Here is an 18,980-nt window from a genome sequence, read left to right on the forward strand (position 1 = left end):
ATTCACAGAAAAAGTAAAACAAAATTATGAAAAGAAACTCAAACAAATAAAGAAATGCATAAATAAATATATAAATAAGCAAATAAATAGAACTAGCTCATCCATCAGAATTATACATATACTGTGTTCATGGATTAGAAGAATTAACATCAATAAAATGTCTATACTACCCAAAGCAATCTATAGATTCAATGCAACTCCTATGAAAATACCAATGGCACATTTTACAGATCTAGCACAGATATTCTGAAAATGTATATGGAACGGAAGAAGACCCAGAATAGCCTCAGCAATTCTGAAAAAGAAAAACAAAGTTGGAAGAATCACAATACCTGATGTTAAACTCTACTACAAGGCCACTGTAATCAAGACGGTCTGTTACTGGCATAAGAACAGACACATAGGTCACCCAGAAATAAACCCATGTCTCTGTGGTCAATATTTGACAAAGAAAGCAGAAGCACACAATGAGAGTAAAACAGTCTCTTCAATAAACGGTGTTGGGAGAACTGGACTGGTACGTGCAAAATATGAAAGTAGACCACCGAATTATACCATATACCAGAATAAACTCCAAATGGATAAAAGGCTTAAATATAAGTTATAATACCATAAAACTTGTAGTGGAAAACATAGGTAGTAAAATCTCAGATATTCTGCATAGCAATATTTTTGCCAGTATATCTCTTAGGACAAGGGAAATAAAGGAAACAAATGGGACTACATCAAATTAAAAAGTTTCTGCATGGCTAAAGAAACCATTATCAAAATGAAAAAGGAACCAACTATATAGGAAAACATATTTGGCAATGATACATTGGACAAGGGTTTAATCTCCAAAATACATAAAGAACTCATTACTCAACACCAGGAAGACAAACAATCCAATTAAAAAATGGGCAAAGGATCCTATAGACACTTCTCCAAGGAGGACATACAGATGGCCCATAGACATATGAAAAATGCTCAGTCACTAGTCATCAGAGAGATGCAAATTAAAACCACAGTGAGACATCAGCTCACACTGGTCAGAATGGCCATCATTAATAAATCAACAAACAACAAATGATGGTGAAAATGTGGAGAAAAGGGAACCCTAGTTCACTGTTGGTGGGGATGTAGACTGGTGCAGCCACTGTGGAAAACATTGTGGAATTTCCTCAAAAAACTAAAAATGGAACTTCCTTTGACCCAGCAATTCCTCTGCTGGGAATAAACCCTAAGAATCCTGAAATACCAAAAGAACTTATGTACCTCAATGTTCATAGCAGCACAATTTACAATAGCCAACTATTAGAAACAGCTCAAATGTCCATCAGTAAATGAATGGATTAAAAAACTGTTGTACATTTACACAGTGGAATACTATGCAGCAGAAAAAAGAAATCCTACCTTTTGCAACAGCATGGATGGAATTGGAGATAATTATGCTAAATGAAATAAGTGGGTCGGTGAAAGAGAAATACCATATGACCTCACTTATAACTAGAATCTAATGCACAAAATAAACTAAAGAGAAAAACAGAACCAGAGACATGGAAACATGGAGGAGACTGATAGCTGTAGGAGGGGAGAGGCGAGATGGGGAATGGTGAAAGGAAGGAGAGGGGAATAAACAAAGAACATGTGTGAATGACCCACGGGCACGGACGATGAGAGGGGATTGACTGCAGGTGAGAGGAATGGGCTGGGTAAGGTGTGGCAAAAGAGAAAAAAGTGGGTCAACTGTAATAGAATAAACAATTTAAAAAGAAAAAGAAAATAAGTTCGTGTTAAAATACGCATTATTCTTTGACTTACCAATGCCACTTCCAGTTCCTATCTCATTTACATAAGAATGGTCATTTGCACAATTCTTTATAGTACTAAAAATGTAAATAACTCATAAATCATACGTGTATGTGTATACATATGTGTCTAGATTTATTTTAGTTGAGGAAAAAGTAAACTTTAGGTTAATACATATAGCTTACTTCCATTGGTTTAACACATAAGTTTTTGCATTTATAGGTAGGTTGTACATGGATAAGTCAGTGGAACTGCAGGGAAAAGCTGGGAAGGATGTGCACCAGGTTGGCAAACTGTGGAAGAAGAGGAGGTGAGCAAAGGCGGGACTTTACTCCGGGGGAAGAAAAAAAAAAAAATATTTTATATTTATCTTAGAGGGGAAGGGAAGAAGAGAGGGGAGAAAATCAATGTGTTCCTTTCGTCACTTTCTTGTTCGCAGGCCCACGCTCTTTATCTACTTTTATTTCTGAAATGGTGGGACTATACTTTATAGTTTTGGTGACTTGGGTATTTCATAAATAACATGAGTTTTAAAAAGGATAAAAATCATCTGTCTGAATGAATCTGAATTCATAAAGTTATGAATCTAAAGTTATAAAATCTTGGACTTTCAGGAAATAGTTCATGAACTAGTATAAAGATGCTGGAAATATATGGCAGCCCCTTTTAACATTGTGGTTTTTTTTTAATTGCAAAAGGTGTAAGTGTAAAATTTTGTAATACATAGACCAGCAAGAAATAAATGAAAATTCCTGACAATTCCCATAATCCTCACAGTGAAGTACTCTACTATGCAACAGTTCTCTCAGACCTGTTTATTTCTACATTGTACAGATTTTTGAGTGCCATCCCAAAAGCAATGGCTTTGTGAATTAATCACCCAGGGGCCATTTTGTACAATTTTTTTCCATGCATATACACTCTTTTTTAAAAGTATAGCAATCTTAACATATGTCCACATAAAACATGTATACAAATGTTTACAGCAGCATTACTCATGTAATAGTCTAAAAGTGAGACAACCCAAATGCCCATTAATTGATGAATGGATAAACAAAATCTGGTATAGTCACTCAATGAAATTTTATTTGTCAATAAAAGGGAATGAAGTACTGACACATGCTACAACATGGATGGACATCATGTTAAGTGAAAGAAGCCCATCACAAAATATCACATATTATACTATCTCACTTATTTATATGAAATGTCCAGAACTGGCAAATCTATAGATTTGAGATAAAAATAGACACATGATTGCTTAGGGCTGAGGGAGCGAGAGTAAGGAGGAGATCAGAAGGGACTACTAGTGGGTACAAGGCTTCTTTTGGGGAAATGAAAATGTTTTAAAATGAAATTATGGTGATGATTGCAGAACTCTAATTATACTCAGAAACAGTAAATTATACACTTTGGGTAAACTTTTATGGTTTATAAATTACAGCTAAATAAAACTCTTTTTAAAAGTCTTATGAAAGTTTTGTCAATGTTAGCATGACTGTAAATGATAAGAATTCTAGAAAATTTGGCCTTTTTCTGAATTTCCCTTCTTCCCTCTGTCACTGCACTCCCAACACTCAACCCTAGGAAGAAACCTGGTTGACTGCGCTCTTTTCATAGCAAGTTTCCTCCCTCCCAACGTGCTTTGAACCTATTTAATTGATAACCTTTCTTGAATCAGCAGCCCACAGATGAAAGGAAAACGAAGCAGCAGCACCTACCTTCAATTATATGTTTTCTTGACAACCCTCTTTCCGTTTCAGCTCTAACAAGAGAAAGAAGCAAATGACTTTGAGTGGGGTGTGCTTTCTTTTATCGCTGCTTCAAAAGTACAGAAGAATAACCATTCTAGATTCTGGACTGAATTGCTAATGTTATGCCCTGTTCTTGGAAAATTCTGTACCACAGCGGGCTGAGGAGAGAAGGCAGGTGGGCAGCACACTGAGCCTCTTTTCTCCAGAGACCCCAGGCAGTGAATCAGCCATGTCTGCCACCACACCATGGTAATAATGAGTCAGCCACCCACGTCCTGTCCATATATAATTTGACACACAGCTCAACCTTCCCACCTTGTTCTTACCAATCTAAGCAAATACAATACAATACAATACAATACAATACAATACAATACAATACAATACAATACAATACAATACAATACAATACAATACTTGGTATAAATTTGTGAGCTTGTTATAATTATTGCCATGCTGCTGGTGCCATTAGCTTTTCTGAGAAAGGAAGCAAATCTGAAAGTGCCTTTTGACTTTCAAAAGAAATGAATAACTACTGTCTTTTAAAATGTGATAAAACAAAGTCTTTAAATTAGTATCTGAAGATGACCAACTTTTAACCAGGACTTTCGCCTTTTCAGACCATTCTCAAGCTCTGGCCAGTTAGAAAGAAATGTGGTCCCTGTGTTTAAAGTATTGATGACGTGTTTCTTCAATATCAATATTTTTGGCAACCTCTTTTATAAGCCTAGGCACCATTTGTCTCTGGTGATTTTGCATGTTTTATGTTCTGTAATACTGTATGTAGTACTCTACTACACATTGGTTCTTGCACATTGTCTTACTCCCTGATTATTTCTAAACGATAGGCCGGGTTTTGAGCTCCGCTGCAGAAGCGCCAAGCCATGGCACCACGAATCAGCGCACAGACAGCGAAAGTCCGACACATTTCTCATAAGCGCCGTGTTGCTTTATCATTATATAGACTACATAGTAGTAAAAATCTAAGTTCCTTTTTTGTTTTTGTATTCATCATAAGCAAGCTCAAAAACAGCAATAAAATATGAGTGTGTGTGTATATGTATGTATAGGCACATACATTTTGATTAGAAGATTTATAAAAACTGGCCTCTGCCTCCAATTTTGTTTTTAACTATTCCCTATAAGTCACAGGAAGGTAAATGAAGTTTTATTTGTACTTGGTTTTTGTTGAGAAATCTTTGATATTTCCATGAAAAAGTGTATGGAATACCTTGTTGCATTCGTACATATTTATCTTAAAGGCCAGACTTCTAAGTCCTGCTGGATAATGTAAGTACCAGTTCAAACACCAGCAGGTTCATCAGAGGGCAATTCATCCTCTGACATTTGTTCTGCATCCCACACCAGAGAGAGGACATCTCTTTCATGTGGCCTGACAACGAGGGATACAGGGAGCTTTGCGTTACTCTCTGATGAGATGCCCCTTTGGTCAGCACTTCCAGAGCCCTCAGTAGAAATGATCAGAGACTTACATGTGGGGCCAGACAAGATATTTTTATCTTTGCATTCCATAGAAGTCTCAAAGTTTTGGTGATTTGAGTAGCTTTTCTTCTGTGATGCTCTGTGCTTATTTCCTTTTCCCAAAATTTGAACTCTATTTTAGAAATGATTTTAAGTATGAAGTTGTATTTGAAGACTCTCCATGAATCACTTAATAACAAGTGACCACATGCTTTGCACTCAATTTCTTTGGGATCATCTACCTAAAATTGAATTCAAGTTAATTGCTATTTCCTTCAAGTGAGAAACAATCATCTTTCTCTCTAAACCAATTAATTTTGGTATAATAGATATAAAATTGTTGCCTACAAAGATGAAAGCACAAAGCGCTAGTTGTTTCCTGTCAAATAGGAAAAATAAAAGGTATTCAACTTACTTTCCACCCCAGTAGAGTTTGGTTGTAATGACCAGGCTGGACCTCCTGTATATTAAACAGAAAAACACACACAGAGAAATATTAAATAAATTGCTGGCTATTATACTGAGTCATATTATTATTATAACACAAAAAGAATTTATTGTACCTCACATTTTTAAAAAATTGGTAGAAAGATCAACTTGTTCATTCCTATCACCACAAAATAAGAACAGAGAGAAGCTAGTGAGTGAGGATTTGAAGTCAGATCCCACAGGTAGAGACTGAATGGAAGTGGTCTTTACCCAAGGTGCTGGATGGAGGAGGTTGAGTGGTGGCAGAGGGGTGGGCGGTGGCAGAGGGCTGGGCGGTGGCAGAGTGAAGGTAAGTGGTGGACATGGAGGGTCAGCAATAGCACATGAGAAGGGGAGATGGAAGGACTTAAAGGATGCATTGCTTCAGCATCTCAAACAAACAGCCACCAACTAACACTTAACTTAGTATCTGGCATAATTTTGATGAAGCGTGAAGTTGCCCCGGAGTAAGTCCACCCTCCATGGACCTAGCGGCTCTGAGTCACGGCCCTATCCAATCATCCTGTTCACAGGCAGGCATTGACTACATGGAAATATGAACGATGAAGTAAATTATAATGGGCAATAAGTAGGAATAAACTTTCTATGAGTGTCTTATTGAATGGAAATGTTACTTTAGGAAAATAGTCCCAAAATCCTTATGTTAAGGTAATAAAATGAGGAAATCCTGTCAGCAAACATAGTACTTTCTCAAAACCATACCCAAAGGGACGAAATTCCATTCTGATCAGGGAATGAGAAATGGGTCTGGAGAACCATGGTCATATAATTTACAATTGGGAAGATCTCAGTGTAGTTTAGTTTCTCTGGGTATGTAATTCAGTTGAACTTATCAAAAAAAAATCATTTGTGACTCAAAGGTTAAGACCAAACTTAGGGAGTATTTGCAATAAGGCATTTATAAAATTTCATCATCTGTAGCGGTGACATATTGGGACCCTGAGGTATAAAAGCCTCACATGGTTAATGGTAACCAATGCGGAACAGCATTGACAATTCTGACAACTTGGCTGGTACAAGGATTTGTAGAAAATGTCAGCAACCCATCCCACCGAAGTTAATTCCCTGAAAAATAGTTTGAATCACCGTAACAGAAGGTCTACAGTTACAAGCATCTGGAGACTATACACCCAGATGAGCCGATGCACTTCCCAGGTCAGTCCTCGAACCTTGTGAGACCTAGTAGAGCAGTGAGCTGCCAGGGGGAGCCAGGTCTCCTTTGGCAAACATTTTCAGAGCTTCGACAAAAGGCTGGATGAAATATTATCTAGAAAAATGAACGCAGCCCTCTTGATTATTCAGAGCACTTGGGCCTGCCAAAGCTGCACATTCTCCTCAAATACATAGACTTAGACTAAGACTTAGGGACTGCCACAGACTTACTCTTCCCGAGTTGGGCTTCCTGTAACATGCTGGGCCTCTGTGGCTGTGCCCACAAACATTAACGTTCAGACAGCAAGAGTAGACGGCAACCTGGCAAATTACCCTTCACTTCACAGGAGCATTTAGAATGGGTGAAGAATGATCACAGGACTGTTTCACTTTGATGCAGAGCAGTCTTCAAAATACTTTTGCACTCCTTATGTCGCTTTGCCAGCATGACACTTTTTGAACAGCTATGACATCTGTTTTACAGGTGGAGAAACTCAGACTCAAAGAAGGGAAGTAACTTGTCCTGGGCAGCACAGCCAGCCAAGTGATGGCACTGGGACTAGAAGCTGAGTATGTCCAAGTAGAAAGTGCCTTTATGGACTCCATGCTATGATAATATAGTTTATCTTTTCAACAGCTTTCTGCAGGCTGCAGTGAACAGGCATCAGTATTCTGTGGCCTGGTGATAGCTTGATTTTTTATTTGCAAGACCAAAAGGCAGTTTGTGGAAGATGCACATTAATCTACTTTCTCATAGGCATAAACAGGCTCTGCAAACTACGGAGAATGATGGGTAAATGTTCTCTGGGCAGCCAGGGGGAAGGAGCCACAGCACTGACACGCCCCCTCCTGTTTCAGGTGTACTTGGTCTCCTACCCCTCGCTGCAGAGTTCACTGGACAGCTAGTGGCCTCATCTCCAGGGTCTCTGTTATGGGTTTAATTGTGTCTCCAGACAGATATGTTACTAAAGTCCTAACCCTCAGTACCTCCAAATGTCAACTGATTTGAAAATAGGGTCATGGCACACATAACCAGTTGAATAAAGATGAGGTTATACTGGACGAGCCCTTCATCCAATGTGACCAGTGTCCTTATAAGAAGACACACAGACACATACCAGGGGAGAAAGCCCTATGATGACAGAGGCAGCTGCTGAAGAGCTGACCGAGGAATGCTGACGATTGCCAGTGCCCCCAGAAGCTGGGAAGAGGCAAGGAAGGACTCCACCCAGAATTTCAGAGGGAACGTGGCTCAGCCCAAACCTTGATTTTGGACTTCTGGCCTCCGGAACTGTGAGAGAATACATTTCTGTTGGTTTAAGCCATCCAGTTTATGGCACTTAGTTACAGCAGCCGTAGGAGATTGATACAGTCTCTATTTGGGCAGTGGTGGGTGGACCAACATGCTGAGTGGGAAGGTAACTCAGACAAGGTGGGGAACTGGGTGCGAGCATGAATATTTTCCCACACTTAATGTTGAATACTGTGCTTTCATAACACCCTTACTGTCCCTGGAGTTGGGGAGGAAGAGAAGCCAGAGGGAGAAATTTGGTCACCAAAATTTGTTGACAATGCCATAAATTTCTGTTTTTCTATTTCCACAAGGCCCTGTATTCCTACCAAATGTTTTTCTAAGAGTGAAGAGACAGTAGCCCTAAGAATATGTGGAGCTCTGTTCAACCCTTCCAGTCTTCCCTCCAGAGGGAATTGGAATACTTTGTGGAATGGCATAATAAAATCAGTCTGACCTATACTCTTCAAGAATGCCCCTTTTCCCTGGACTAAATTTTATACAAGCTGTGTATACATGCATGGTGCAGGGTTCGCTTTGAACAGCTGTCTCACTAATCCTGTTGAATTGTTATTTATTTAGCCCTCAGTAGAGATTATACCAGAGCAGAAGAAGACCCCAAACTGGTCCACTGGTCTTTGTTGGGCTCTGTCTGACTGCACTCATGCGGGGGAGGAAGTGGGAGCTGACAAGCATATTGAAATGGGGGGGACTGTCCAGCCCCCAAGATGTTATGTTTCCACTATTACCTGGCTTTGGCTACAGGTGAGGGGATGGGACATGACCCCTTAAGGACAGAAGCTGAAGCACTTTCTTGAATGCCCAGGCGACAGGGCTCCCAGGACACAGGGGAGACATTGGCAGATAAAGCTTTGGGGTATTTATACCAAGGGCTTCTTAGTTCATCATTTCTTTGCATTCAGAGTTGTGAGTAAAAGGAGCAGTGAAAATAAATGTGTGTATAAATAATCAGCTCCTGTCAGCTGGCTTCCTTCACTGAAGTACATTAGTGGCAGTCAGAAGCCATGAGAGTGTCCCTTTCCTTTATGGATGAATACCTCCTGAACATTCCTTTCTTCTCAGCTCAACCCCAAGGTAATTCATTGTGACTAGTGACTAGTCAAGAAGAGTTGAGGCACAAGTAATGGACTTGCTGGTATAATTTTCAAACCACTGTAGATCATTTCATTACTAAGAGCTGAGTTTTTTTTGGACAACCTTTTGGTCAGTTGTCAATTTTGTTTTTCCTTCTCTGGTACAACATAATGATCGTCCGTTTAAAGGCAGGTGAATGATGACAGTGAATGCATTACCTCCAGCCTTTCTTCTTGATGATGCTCCCCAGAATCACTTCAGCCCTGGAGGGGGAAACACATAGTGTCTTAGGATGCAGGGACCTGGAAACGCAAGAGTCAATCCAAAACACCAGAGCCATCCCTTGTTTGAACTCTCAGAGCCTCTATGTCCCGAAAATAGAAGCTGTTCTCGACTGGTAGCACAGTTTCTGCCGCTCCTGCTTGCGCCTGCAGAATCCTGCTCCAGAGCATTCCAGGAGCACCTGCCAAACCCTGACACACTGGCAGGAGACCGCCCTGTGGTCCTGATACTGAGAAACAGTGGAGTCACTTGGTATTTTGGTGTTTTTAAACTACTGATCACATCTATAAATGTCTCGCTTGGCTACATCCAAGGGGAGTCAAGGTTTTCCTTCTATTTGCTATGGTTTCCAATTGTGACTGGAAGATAGCAAGACCTCACGCTGTTTAGATGGACAATATTGACTCCCGGGAGATCTTGCAGGAAAAAACAGCCTGTGCATGGGTTTCAATGGACCAGATCCAGGACTGCAGATGCAGTGGCCCATATAGAGAATGTCTTGGGTTCCAGTGACAAGCATTGTCATAGAAGCAGGCCATAAGGAGGTGTAGAAAAGTGTCCTTCCTGTACTAAGAGGTATACTAAAGACATCCCCACAGCCTCCTCCCCATCTCCCTAGCCCAGCTCATACCCAAGCTCGAGGAGACTAAAACTTTCCCCTAGGTCCCTCCCAGGGAGACCAACTTGTGAGAAGCAGCTGTGCTCTCAGAGCTTTTGTGAATGGGGACATCATTGAAATGAACACTTTGTCTATTAGGGTCCTTTAGGTGGGAGTCATTGCTAATCATTATTTGTCTTGACTTGAGGGTTCTATCTTTATTGGTGCATTTTTAGGAGACTGGCAATAAGCCACAATGCGGTTTGCTATGGAGCACACCACAGACAGACATGCACTGAATGCTCCGCAGTGTTCTTTGCTTCCTCCCCTCCTGTCTCTCTGATAGTTGCCTTTTGCAACCTTGGTTTTCACAGTGGGAACCTATCTCAGTTACACACTGATAATCAATCAGTAATTAACCAGGACTGATTGTTCTTCACAGTGGGAATACAAACAGAGCTCTGACAGACTTGTTCACCACTCCTCCCTTTTTCAACGTTGGCCTCATTTGGTAGTGAGCAGGATTCAATAAAAGAAGAAAAAACTCCAAGAAAGAGTGCAATGTTGAAAGGAGCAAGGACTTATCAACTTTATTTTCTTTCCTTGGACTCAACAGAAAACATCAGGGATGTGTGCTCTGGACCTCCTTGATGGTCGTTAAACGGAGACCTGCCCTTGACAGGGAGGAAATACATGCAAGGAAAATGCACTCCACCGGGCAATGCTGGGCCTGACTCAGCACGTCCAGAATTTTCATGTAATTCTCACCTGGAAGCAGGGGGCACTCGGCCTGCAGGTGGTCATGTACCTCAGTCCTGTTAGCAAATGACAGAGCTGCTCAAGCTGCTGTGCAGCTATTTAGTTCCTTTCAGCTCCTGCAGCTGTGTCGGTGTTCACAGCAGGAGGCCAAGGTACTCCTGTTCTATTCTAAAATGTGCTTGTCATGCTGGAACCCGGAAAACATGGACCTTGAGGCATGCCTGAGGTCAGGTTACGTCACCCATGTGCTGTGATTTAGCAAGAGCCCTGTCCTTGCACCCAAACCTGCTTGTGTGTCCCTGAAAAGTTGTAACTCTGTGTAACTTCTCCAGCAAAAGGAGTGAGGCTTCTTTGCAGCCTCCTTCTCTGTCCTCTGACTGGAGTCTGAAATGCCCCCTGTAAAGGATATTGGATTTCTTGGCATCTTTGGGGATCCCTCCTTTCATCTCTGATCTACCTGTAATGCTGCAGGGAGGGACAAGCCTGCAAATGGGAAAAAGAGTTCCTGCTCCCTGCAGAGAGGATGGCCCAGTTTCCCTTGGGGGTTGAGAAACTATGAGATGTGGTTATGAAATAGCAAGACTAGCCTTTGAACAACCATGCTGGAATCTGTTCATTTATTTGCTCACTCATACATTGAACTAACATTTATTGATCTCCACTGCCACTGTTCTGGTCCCAGCCACCTCTGTCCCTCATGTAGACCATGGCAACTGCTTCCAGTCCATCCTTCATACAGGAACCAGTGGTGGGAAAGTTTGGGTGGGCAAACTCCAGGTGGCTGGAGATGGTCCATATCCCTAAGTCCTGATGATGGTGGTGGAAGGAGGGGGAAAAGCAATACCATTGACATGTGTGACAATGACAGGCCCTTCTTGCCAGTATGTCAGCAATGGTTTGGGCAGAGTCCCTTGGTTCTAAGAACACCGCCTGAGGCACATGAACAGGTATTGACTTACTTTCCAGCGGCATAGACCTCAGCAGTATCAAAGAGATTAACTCCACTTTCATAGGCGATTGTCATCAACCGTTCAGCAACCTACAAGAAGACACAAAGGTCAGTCAAAAAAGCCAAATGCTTTCCAAATCCGGGAAGCAACTTTGAATCCTTCAGTGGTCTTTAAGAACACTGAAATTTCTCTAACCACTCCTTGCTTTTCTCAGCTGTAGTGAAGAAAGAAAAAAAGAAGTTTCAGCCAGCACAGACAAGCTAAATGCATCCTTCCCCTCACATGCAGACCGGGCACTAAGGGATTTCCTGTAAGTGCTGGGATAAGGCAGCACAGTGAGGTGGGTCCACTGTTTCTCACTCTGCTTGGAAGACCTGGTTTGACAACATTCTCTTTGACACTGAAATCTCTCTGACAGAGAGGATCATTTGTACTGCAGCCAACTCCATTTCTCTTCTTTCTCCAAGCCAATAGGTTGCGGCACCGGGGTGACTTGTGACTTAAAAAGTCCGTGCCTTTTTTTTCCCCATGGCTCAGCAGACTGTTCTGGGAACCAAAGGTGAGACAGAATGGTGACTGCACGTCTCAGCAAATCCCCAGACACAATTACAGAGTGGCCAGCCAGCTGAATCCACCCGCACACAGAGGAGGGAGTGAGGCCCAGGGGTTCAGCTCCTCACTGTCTGCCTGTAAGCAGACCTCCAGGCTCCCGTCCCTTCCTTTGTGCTGCTGACTGCAAACGGGAGGTGTGACGAGGATACAGGGATAACGACAGAGGGAGGGCAATAAAGAGAAGTGGAGGGGGCTAATTTTTTATTTAGACTTATTAGACAATTGAGAAACTATGCATCTCATAAATAATTAAAATTGATTTTTCCATTATGTTTTTTATGGTGGGCTAGAGTTGCTTCATCAGCATTTCTAAGATAAACTATTTTCCTGTTTTTCAAATTGGCCAACCAAGAAAATTGTTAGGCTAGCAAAATGGGATCCCTGCAAATACTTTAGAAAAATAACAGTAAACGTCCTATTACTTTTAAAAGCTATAACTGCTTTTAATTTTGTACCATCGTGACATTTACTCTAAATAAAGATTGAAAGTTAAGACAAATATGTTTTTTTCCAAAGTGGCTGTTCTGTGTTTAAGAAATTATCATGCTTGTATTATAATATTATCCTTGTGCTGTATAACATGGCATGGTGGGGGATTATGAGTGGGAAATGTACATAATAAATCTTACACAGAGAGAAACTTTAAGATAAGAGAGACTCCTAGATGGAGGGTAGACTGATTGCTGAGATGTTTCCCAACCAACTGCAGCATTTGAAGACCCCAACGTGGAATAATGAAATCACCGAACTAAGTCAGAACAGTGACTTCTGGTCTTGAGTGAACCACTTACTGGATGAAGAAACTTGAGCAAGTCATTTGAACTCCCTGCATTTCAGTGTTTTCATCTGCAGAATGAGGGTGATTCTGTTCAGGTCCCCATGGAGCCCAGAGGCCCAGAGGAAGCTCATCCCCTGTTTCCCTGGACTTATTCTAATTGAGGCCTAGAGTTTCTACGTCTCTCTTCCTACCAGAGGTTGAAGTTCACGCACAGAGGAACACAGGGCCAAGTCACTGGGAAATGGAGTGGGGGCGACTGACTGAGTTGACCCCGAAGCTTGCTCTAGGTCTACACTTCCAGTGTGCAAATTAAAATAATTTTTTTCCTTTATTGGTTAAACCAATTTGAGTTGAGTTTTTTTATTACTTGCAATTAAAGGAAACCTAAGTACCTTACCAATGAGAAAAGGTAAGTAAGACTCTGAAAACTAGGTGCTATAAGATGATAATACACTCTTACCATTACTGAAAGTATTAATCACATGAATACCTTCCAGTTTGGCTTTATAATGAAGCCAAATCTTCTTTGGGAGGCACCTCACAGCAGTATCTAGTTTCACGTTTGAATCCTCTTGATATCCCTGTCAAGTGGCTATTCAATATACGGTTGAACTCTGCTGGTAGTGGGGATGTCATTACTTTCAGAGGTAGTACCATGTCACCTGGCACATTATAGTGTGGTCACCCCAGGATCCCCTGTTTGTGTTTGCTTTGTGCAGAGCTCGTCTGAAGCCAGAGGAAGTAGAAAAGTCTGCGGAGGTGAACTTGTTGCTATTGGTTTGCATTTTTGCCATGTGGAAATAAATTTGAGCGTGAACACTACAACCACTGGTGCCCCCCTTCCTCCTCCTTGCTGGCGTTCTCTCTGCAGGGACATGGTGGGAAGCCACAGCTGCCTCTGGAAGGACAGTAGTTATTTGATCTGCATCTGAGGTGAGGCCTGCTCCAGACACTTGTGACAACTTGATAGTGTGGTTTTTAGAACCGTAATTTTGAAATGATTCATTTCAGAGGCCAGCCCTGCCCACTCTGACCTGGGGCAAAGCTGGGCTGACTGTGGCAGAGTGGCCGGCTCTGTAAAGGGTGGAGCAGGGATGAAGGGAAATTGATGTACTTACAGTAGGCCCCTCTGCTCCAAAAGGGAGCAGACCTCCTTCCCTACCTGTCACCTATTTTGTATGTAAGTCATTGGTCATTGCTCTGCTGTCTGTGGACCTTCCTCTGTGCCTGCCCCATGTACCCTAACTGATGCCAGTCAGCGGGCCCTGCAGTGAACCCTGTGATGGGTGCCCAGATCCTCCTTCAGAACTGAAGGACATATTCCCGTGGCTGCTAGGAATCCTGGCCTTCAAGCTATCAGCTCTGTCTGGAAATTGCATATGGCTGAAGAGAGTTGATTAGCTCAGTGTTGGACCTGCTTCCCAGGACAGCCCTGTTTAATAATTGATTGTACAAGGGATAGAAATGCTCAGTTTTTTTCCCCAACTTGGGGCAATTCTGCATGGCCATCTCAGCTTTAGAGCTCACCATGGCATCACCTAAGGTCATTGCTAAGACTGCATCATGGCTCAGTTTCAGTGCCCAATTCTGCTTCCTTCTCTGCCATGTGTTGATTCTGAGATCACTTCCTAATACTGTTCTGCATGCTAATCTCTATCTCAGAATCTGCTTCTCAAGAAATCCCCTGTGAGACAAACTCTCTATGGTGAGTTTGCCCAACACTGGGAACAGGCATTCAGACTGGTAAGAATGTGCAGATAAGTCTTCTCCTCCTGGGTCTATTAAACAATGCTGGTGACGTTGGGAGCTGTAGAAATGCCCCCCAAGCCCCCCATACTTTTACTTAGGAATGATAGTAAAAATTGCCTTTACAAAGGGCTTATTCTAGGCCAAACACCTGCTCAGCACTTTATAGGCATCATGTCATTAATCTCAGCCATGGTCCCACTGAGTAGGGGCTACCATCTGCATTTTACTGATATGGCAACTGTTAGTAGATGTAAATGTTAGTAACTGTAGTTAGTCAGTGGCAGAGCAGGCTGGATCCCATTGAGTGTACCCACTCAGACACACCACCCCTGACCCTCAGTGGTTCTCCAGGCAGGCAAGGAGGGATTTCCAGCTTAGCTCACTGATGCCATGAAAGTATGCCCTTTGTTAACATTTTATTTTTTAATCATAGTTTACCTTCAGTAGTATTTTATGTTAGTTTCAGGTATACAGCATAGTGGTTAGCCCATTGTATATTTTATAAAGTGTTCCCCCCGATATTTCCAGTACCTACCTGGCACCCTACATAGTTATTACAATTTTATTGACCATATTCCCTATGCTTTACATCCCCATGACTATTTCATAACTATCAATTTGTGCTTCTTAACTCCTTCATATTTTCACCCAGTTCCCTGACTGCCCTCACCTTTGGCAACCATCATTCTTTTCTCTGTATTTATAACTCTGTCTCAATATTTTTAAAATTTTGTTCTATCACATGGTACTTGTCTTTCTCTGACTTTGTATGATATCCTCTATTGGGGGTGTCCAATCTTTTGGCATCTTTGGCCCACACTGGAACAGGAGGAGTTGTCTTGGGCCACACATAAATACACAAACACTAACAAAAACTGAAAAGCAAAAGAAAAAAGGTTTTAAGTAAATTTGCAATTTTGTGTTGGGCTACAGGTGGCCTGCCAGCCACAGGTTGGACACCTCTGCATCTAGGTCTATCCACGCTGCCACAAATAGTAAGATTTCATTCGCAAGTATTCCTTAAATACAATGATAAGAATATCACGTCAATAAGCACTGCTCGGAATGTGTAAACACCTAAAGAAATTTCATGGTAAATATAACTATATTATTGCTGCCATTTTTGAGTGTCTGCTACCTACCAGTCAAAAGGCTGTATAAATATCTGACAGGTATATCATGGTTCGTTCTTCCCACAGACCTTGAAGGTCCACACTTTTATCCCATTTTACGTAGGAGAAGCTGAGACTCAGAGTAGTTGGATTAACTTGTCCAAGCCATGGTGACCACCTGTCCTGGTTTGCCCAGGACTGAGTGGTCCCATGCTAAAATGAGAAAGTCCATGCAAACAGGAACCAGGACAGTCACTCTAGGTAGAGCTAAAACAAATAACAATAGCAGTAAAATGTTTCCAAAAAGGGGCTAATATTCATCCATACTGGTTGCTTCCTTATCAAGTGACTAGCACATATAATACATTGACAGTCTCAAGGATTAATAGTACAAATGTGAAAAACAAAGAAAATAAAATTGAAAATAATCTTTGAGTCAATCTTAACCATTTCCCATAATTAAAATGTTGTCCTTGTTGAATGCCAGAATCTCAGGAAGAATATTCCTATTATATCATGCTCTCCGTGTTTTCTTTGATCAGTGGCCATAACAAAAGATAAAACTAACTTACCTCATCTGAAATTTGACCTCCAAATGTCACCCATGTTCCTAGAAAAGATGAAATATTTGCACATTACTTATAATCACTTTTCTAATATGTGTATAACAAGAGGAAACACTCTTTCTTACAACAAGACTATTTCACAGATTGTTTATGAAAGTAGCTGGTTGGGGGGCATTTGAGGGCTGAAGACCAGCCCACCCTCCTCTCACTAAGCTGCCCAGCAGGGGTCTGCAGGCCCCTGGAGAAAAGGATTCTCTTTCTGTAGCCACAGGCACCACATAAGAGCAGCCCAGTCTCACACAGTCTCTGCCTGTAGAGGACCATGAAAGCTACTGTGCAAGATGGCAGTGTTACCATGCCTACTCTGGCCACACACCCATTCTTGCTCTCACTTAGCTAAGGAGCCACCAGTTCTGAAAGTGAAGGTAAGATCTTGGATTAGGGTTCTTTCCTTCTTTGTCTCCATCAACTGACTCTGTTTCGTATTCCCTCTTACCTTTCAAAAGGAACCCTCTCAAATGTCTTTCCAGTCCCTACTTCCGAGCCCCAGGAGAGGATATTTAACCACCTTCTCTGCTGTGACCTGCTACTCCATAGTGGAAATCTCCATAGGTGTGGGGCCTGGAGTGGGGGCAGTAGCTGGAGTGAGGATTGGGAAGGTAAGGAAAAGAGGCATAACCACCAGCCAGGTTTGCCTTCGTGAAGCAGGTGTGGAGCAGACACTGCATGGGCTCTGCCACTCCAGTTTACGGTTACTTCATTCATTTCCTCCCTCCTTGATCTACTTTTTTTTGAGTCCTAATTACATGCCAAGGAAACGCATTGCACCCAGGTGGCAGGGACAATGAGGTGATTGATCCAGTTTCGCCCACTGAGGCAAACACAAGGCAATAAAGGAGAGAGTACTTTACCTAGACTGGAGGGTTGTGGCACTCAAGAAAAACTTCGTAGAAGAGGTGATACTTTGGTTGAATCACAAAAGAGGTAGTTGAGCAAAGGAGAAAGGGACAGGCACTCAGCTACATAGGTATGAGCACAGGCAAGGTAAGAAGGTAGAAAACTTTAGAATGTGCTGAGCTGTGATGTGGGCCATTGGGCCGAGCGAGGGAATGTGATGCAGAGAGAGGGGTGGCAGGAGTCAGAGTGGCCTGGGCACAGTTCCCATTTGTGGGCAAAGAGACGTTGAGGAAACCTTTTTCATTTCATAACAACAGTCATAGCTACTGTTTATGGAATACCTTCCAAAGGCCAACAGTATCCTAAAAGCTTTCACACTCTAATCATTTTGACGAACTTAACCCGGCAATTTTACTATTTCTATTTCCAAACGAGAACTCTAAGATGAACCAACCAGTAAGCGGATACCCAGCATTCCCCACACATGCCTAACTCCAAACAGGATGTCCTTTTTATTGTATCTCACTGCCTCTAGAATATTCCCAGATCCATTAAGGCACTAGAATTTCATACTCCATAGAATGTTGATTGTACCTTTTCTCTTCTTAGTTCCCAGAAACTAAAACAAAGGTAAGCTGACTATTATACTATTAATTGACTATTGATTAATTGGCTATTATACTCTACATCCCCAGATGCTGCAGGTGGGCAGCCAAAATGCTGCGCTCACTTGCAGACTAACACAGTGGTGACCCATTTGCTAGTTTAATAAATTTTGAATAAGTTACCAACATTGAAATGATTGGGAGATTTTCATTTCAAATGATTGATTTCCAGGTTCTTTTAACAATAGATGGCTGGTGTCCCCACAAGGCAGACAACCCTGAATCCAAGGGCCAGTGTTCTGTGTGTAAGGTCCATGCCCTCCAGAGTTAGTCAAAGTCTACACACCTTCCTTTGTATTTTCAACACTGAGATCAAATGCAGTTGTTATTTTCTGCCACATGTTTATTGCTATTTTTATTTTAAAATTAAAAGAAAAATGAACTTGTGCATCTTCTGAAAACACACACACAGTCGAGAATTTCAGGGAAAAAACAGGAGTGCACTTTTTTTGGGTGGATGTGAAGAACATAAAACAAAGACTATTTGCACTGAAAAATTACAACATAAGGCACCATGACTGGTGTACAGAAAAGATGGGCGTTGAGAAACCTAATGAACTGGAGAAATGGCCGCGTTTGTATTTCAATGGGAGTAAAAGAAGTGATTTGCTGTGAAATGCAGTTCTTTATTAAGTGAAAAAATTGCAGGGACATCAAAACTGTTTTACAGACAATGTTTTTATAAGAGTCTCTTTTGAATGCAGCAGAAATGATGATGTGTCCAGGGAATAAACAAGCATTTGCAGATTTTAGTGTAATCAGAAACATTCTAGCTCAGCATGTTAAAAATATGGCTGAAAACTTTGAGGATAAGTTATATTATTGGTGGCATTTTCTATTGCAGCAAATAAGAACACAGATAGAAATAATAGCACACTGTTAGCTATGTTTATTTGTGATGTTTTGAAAATTTTGGAGAGGGCAAAGGACTTTTGAACAAGAAATCCTACTAGGTAAAACC

The 18,980-nt window shown here is 41.6% G+C and overlaps 1 protein-coding gene across 2 annotated transcripts in view; it reads right to left on the reverse strand.

Moving 5' to 3' along the window:
• Positions 1–18,980, reverse strand: part of KCNAB1 (potassium voltage-gated channel subfamily A regulatory beta subunit 1) — a 306,973-nt gene that overhangs the window by 56,609 nt on the left and 231,384 nt on the right. For both annotated transcript variants that reach the window (XM_053658018.1, XM_037155966.2), the window contains exons 3-7: positions 16,464–16,501; positions 11,650–11,729; positions 9,270–9,314; positions 5,440–5,484; positions 3,510–3,553 (exon numbers count right to left, since the gene is read on the reverse strand). In XM_053658018.1, the coding sequence (XP_053513993.1) occupies positions 3,510–3,553; positions 5,440–5,484; positions 9,270–9,314; positions 11,650–11,729; positions 16,464–16,501 (252 nt within the window). The remainder of the gene's footprint in view (positions 1–3,509; positions 3,554–5,439; positions 5,485–9,269; positions 9,315–11,649; positions 11,730–16,463; positions 16,502–18,980) is intronic.

This window comes from Artibeus jamaicensis, unplaced genomic scaffold, assembly GCF_021234435.1.
Source record: "Artibeus jamaicensis isolate MK-2021 breed Jamaican fruit bat unplaced genomic scaffold, CSHL_Jam_final scaffold_474, whole genome shotgun sequence".
Taxonomy (NCBI): domain Eukaryota; kingdom Metazoa; phylum Chordata; class Mammalia; order Chiroptera; family Phyllostomidae; genus Artibeus; species Artibeus jamaicensis.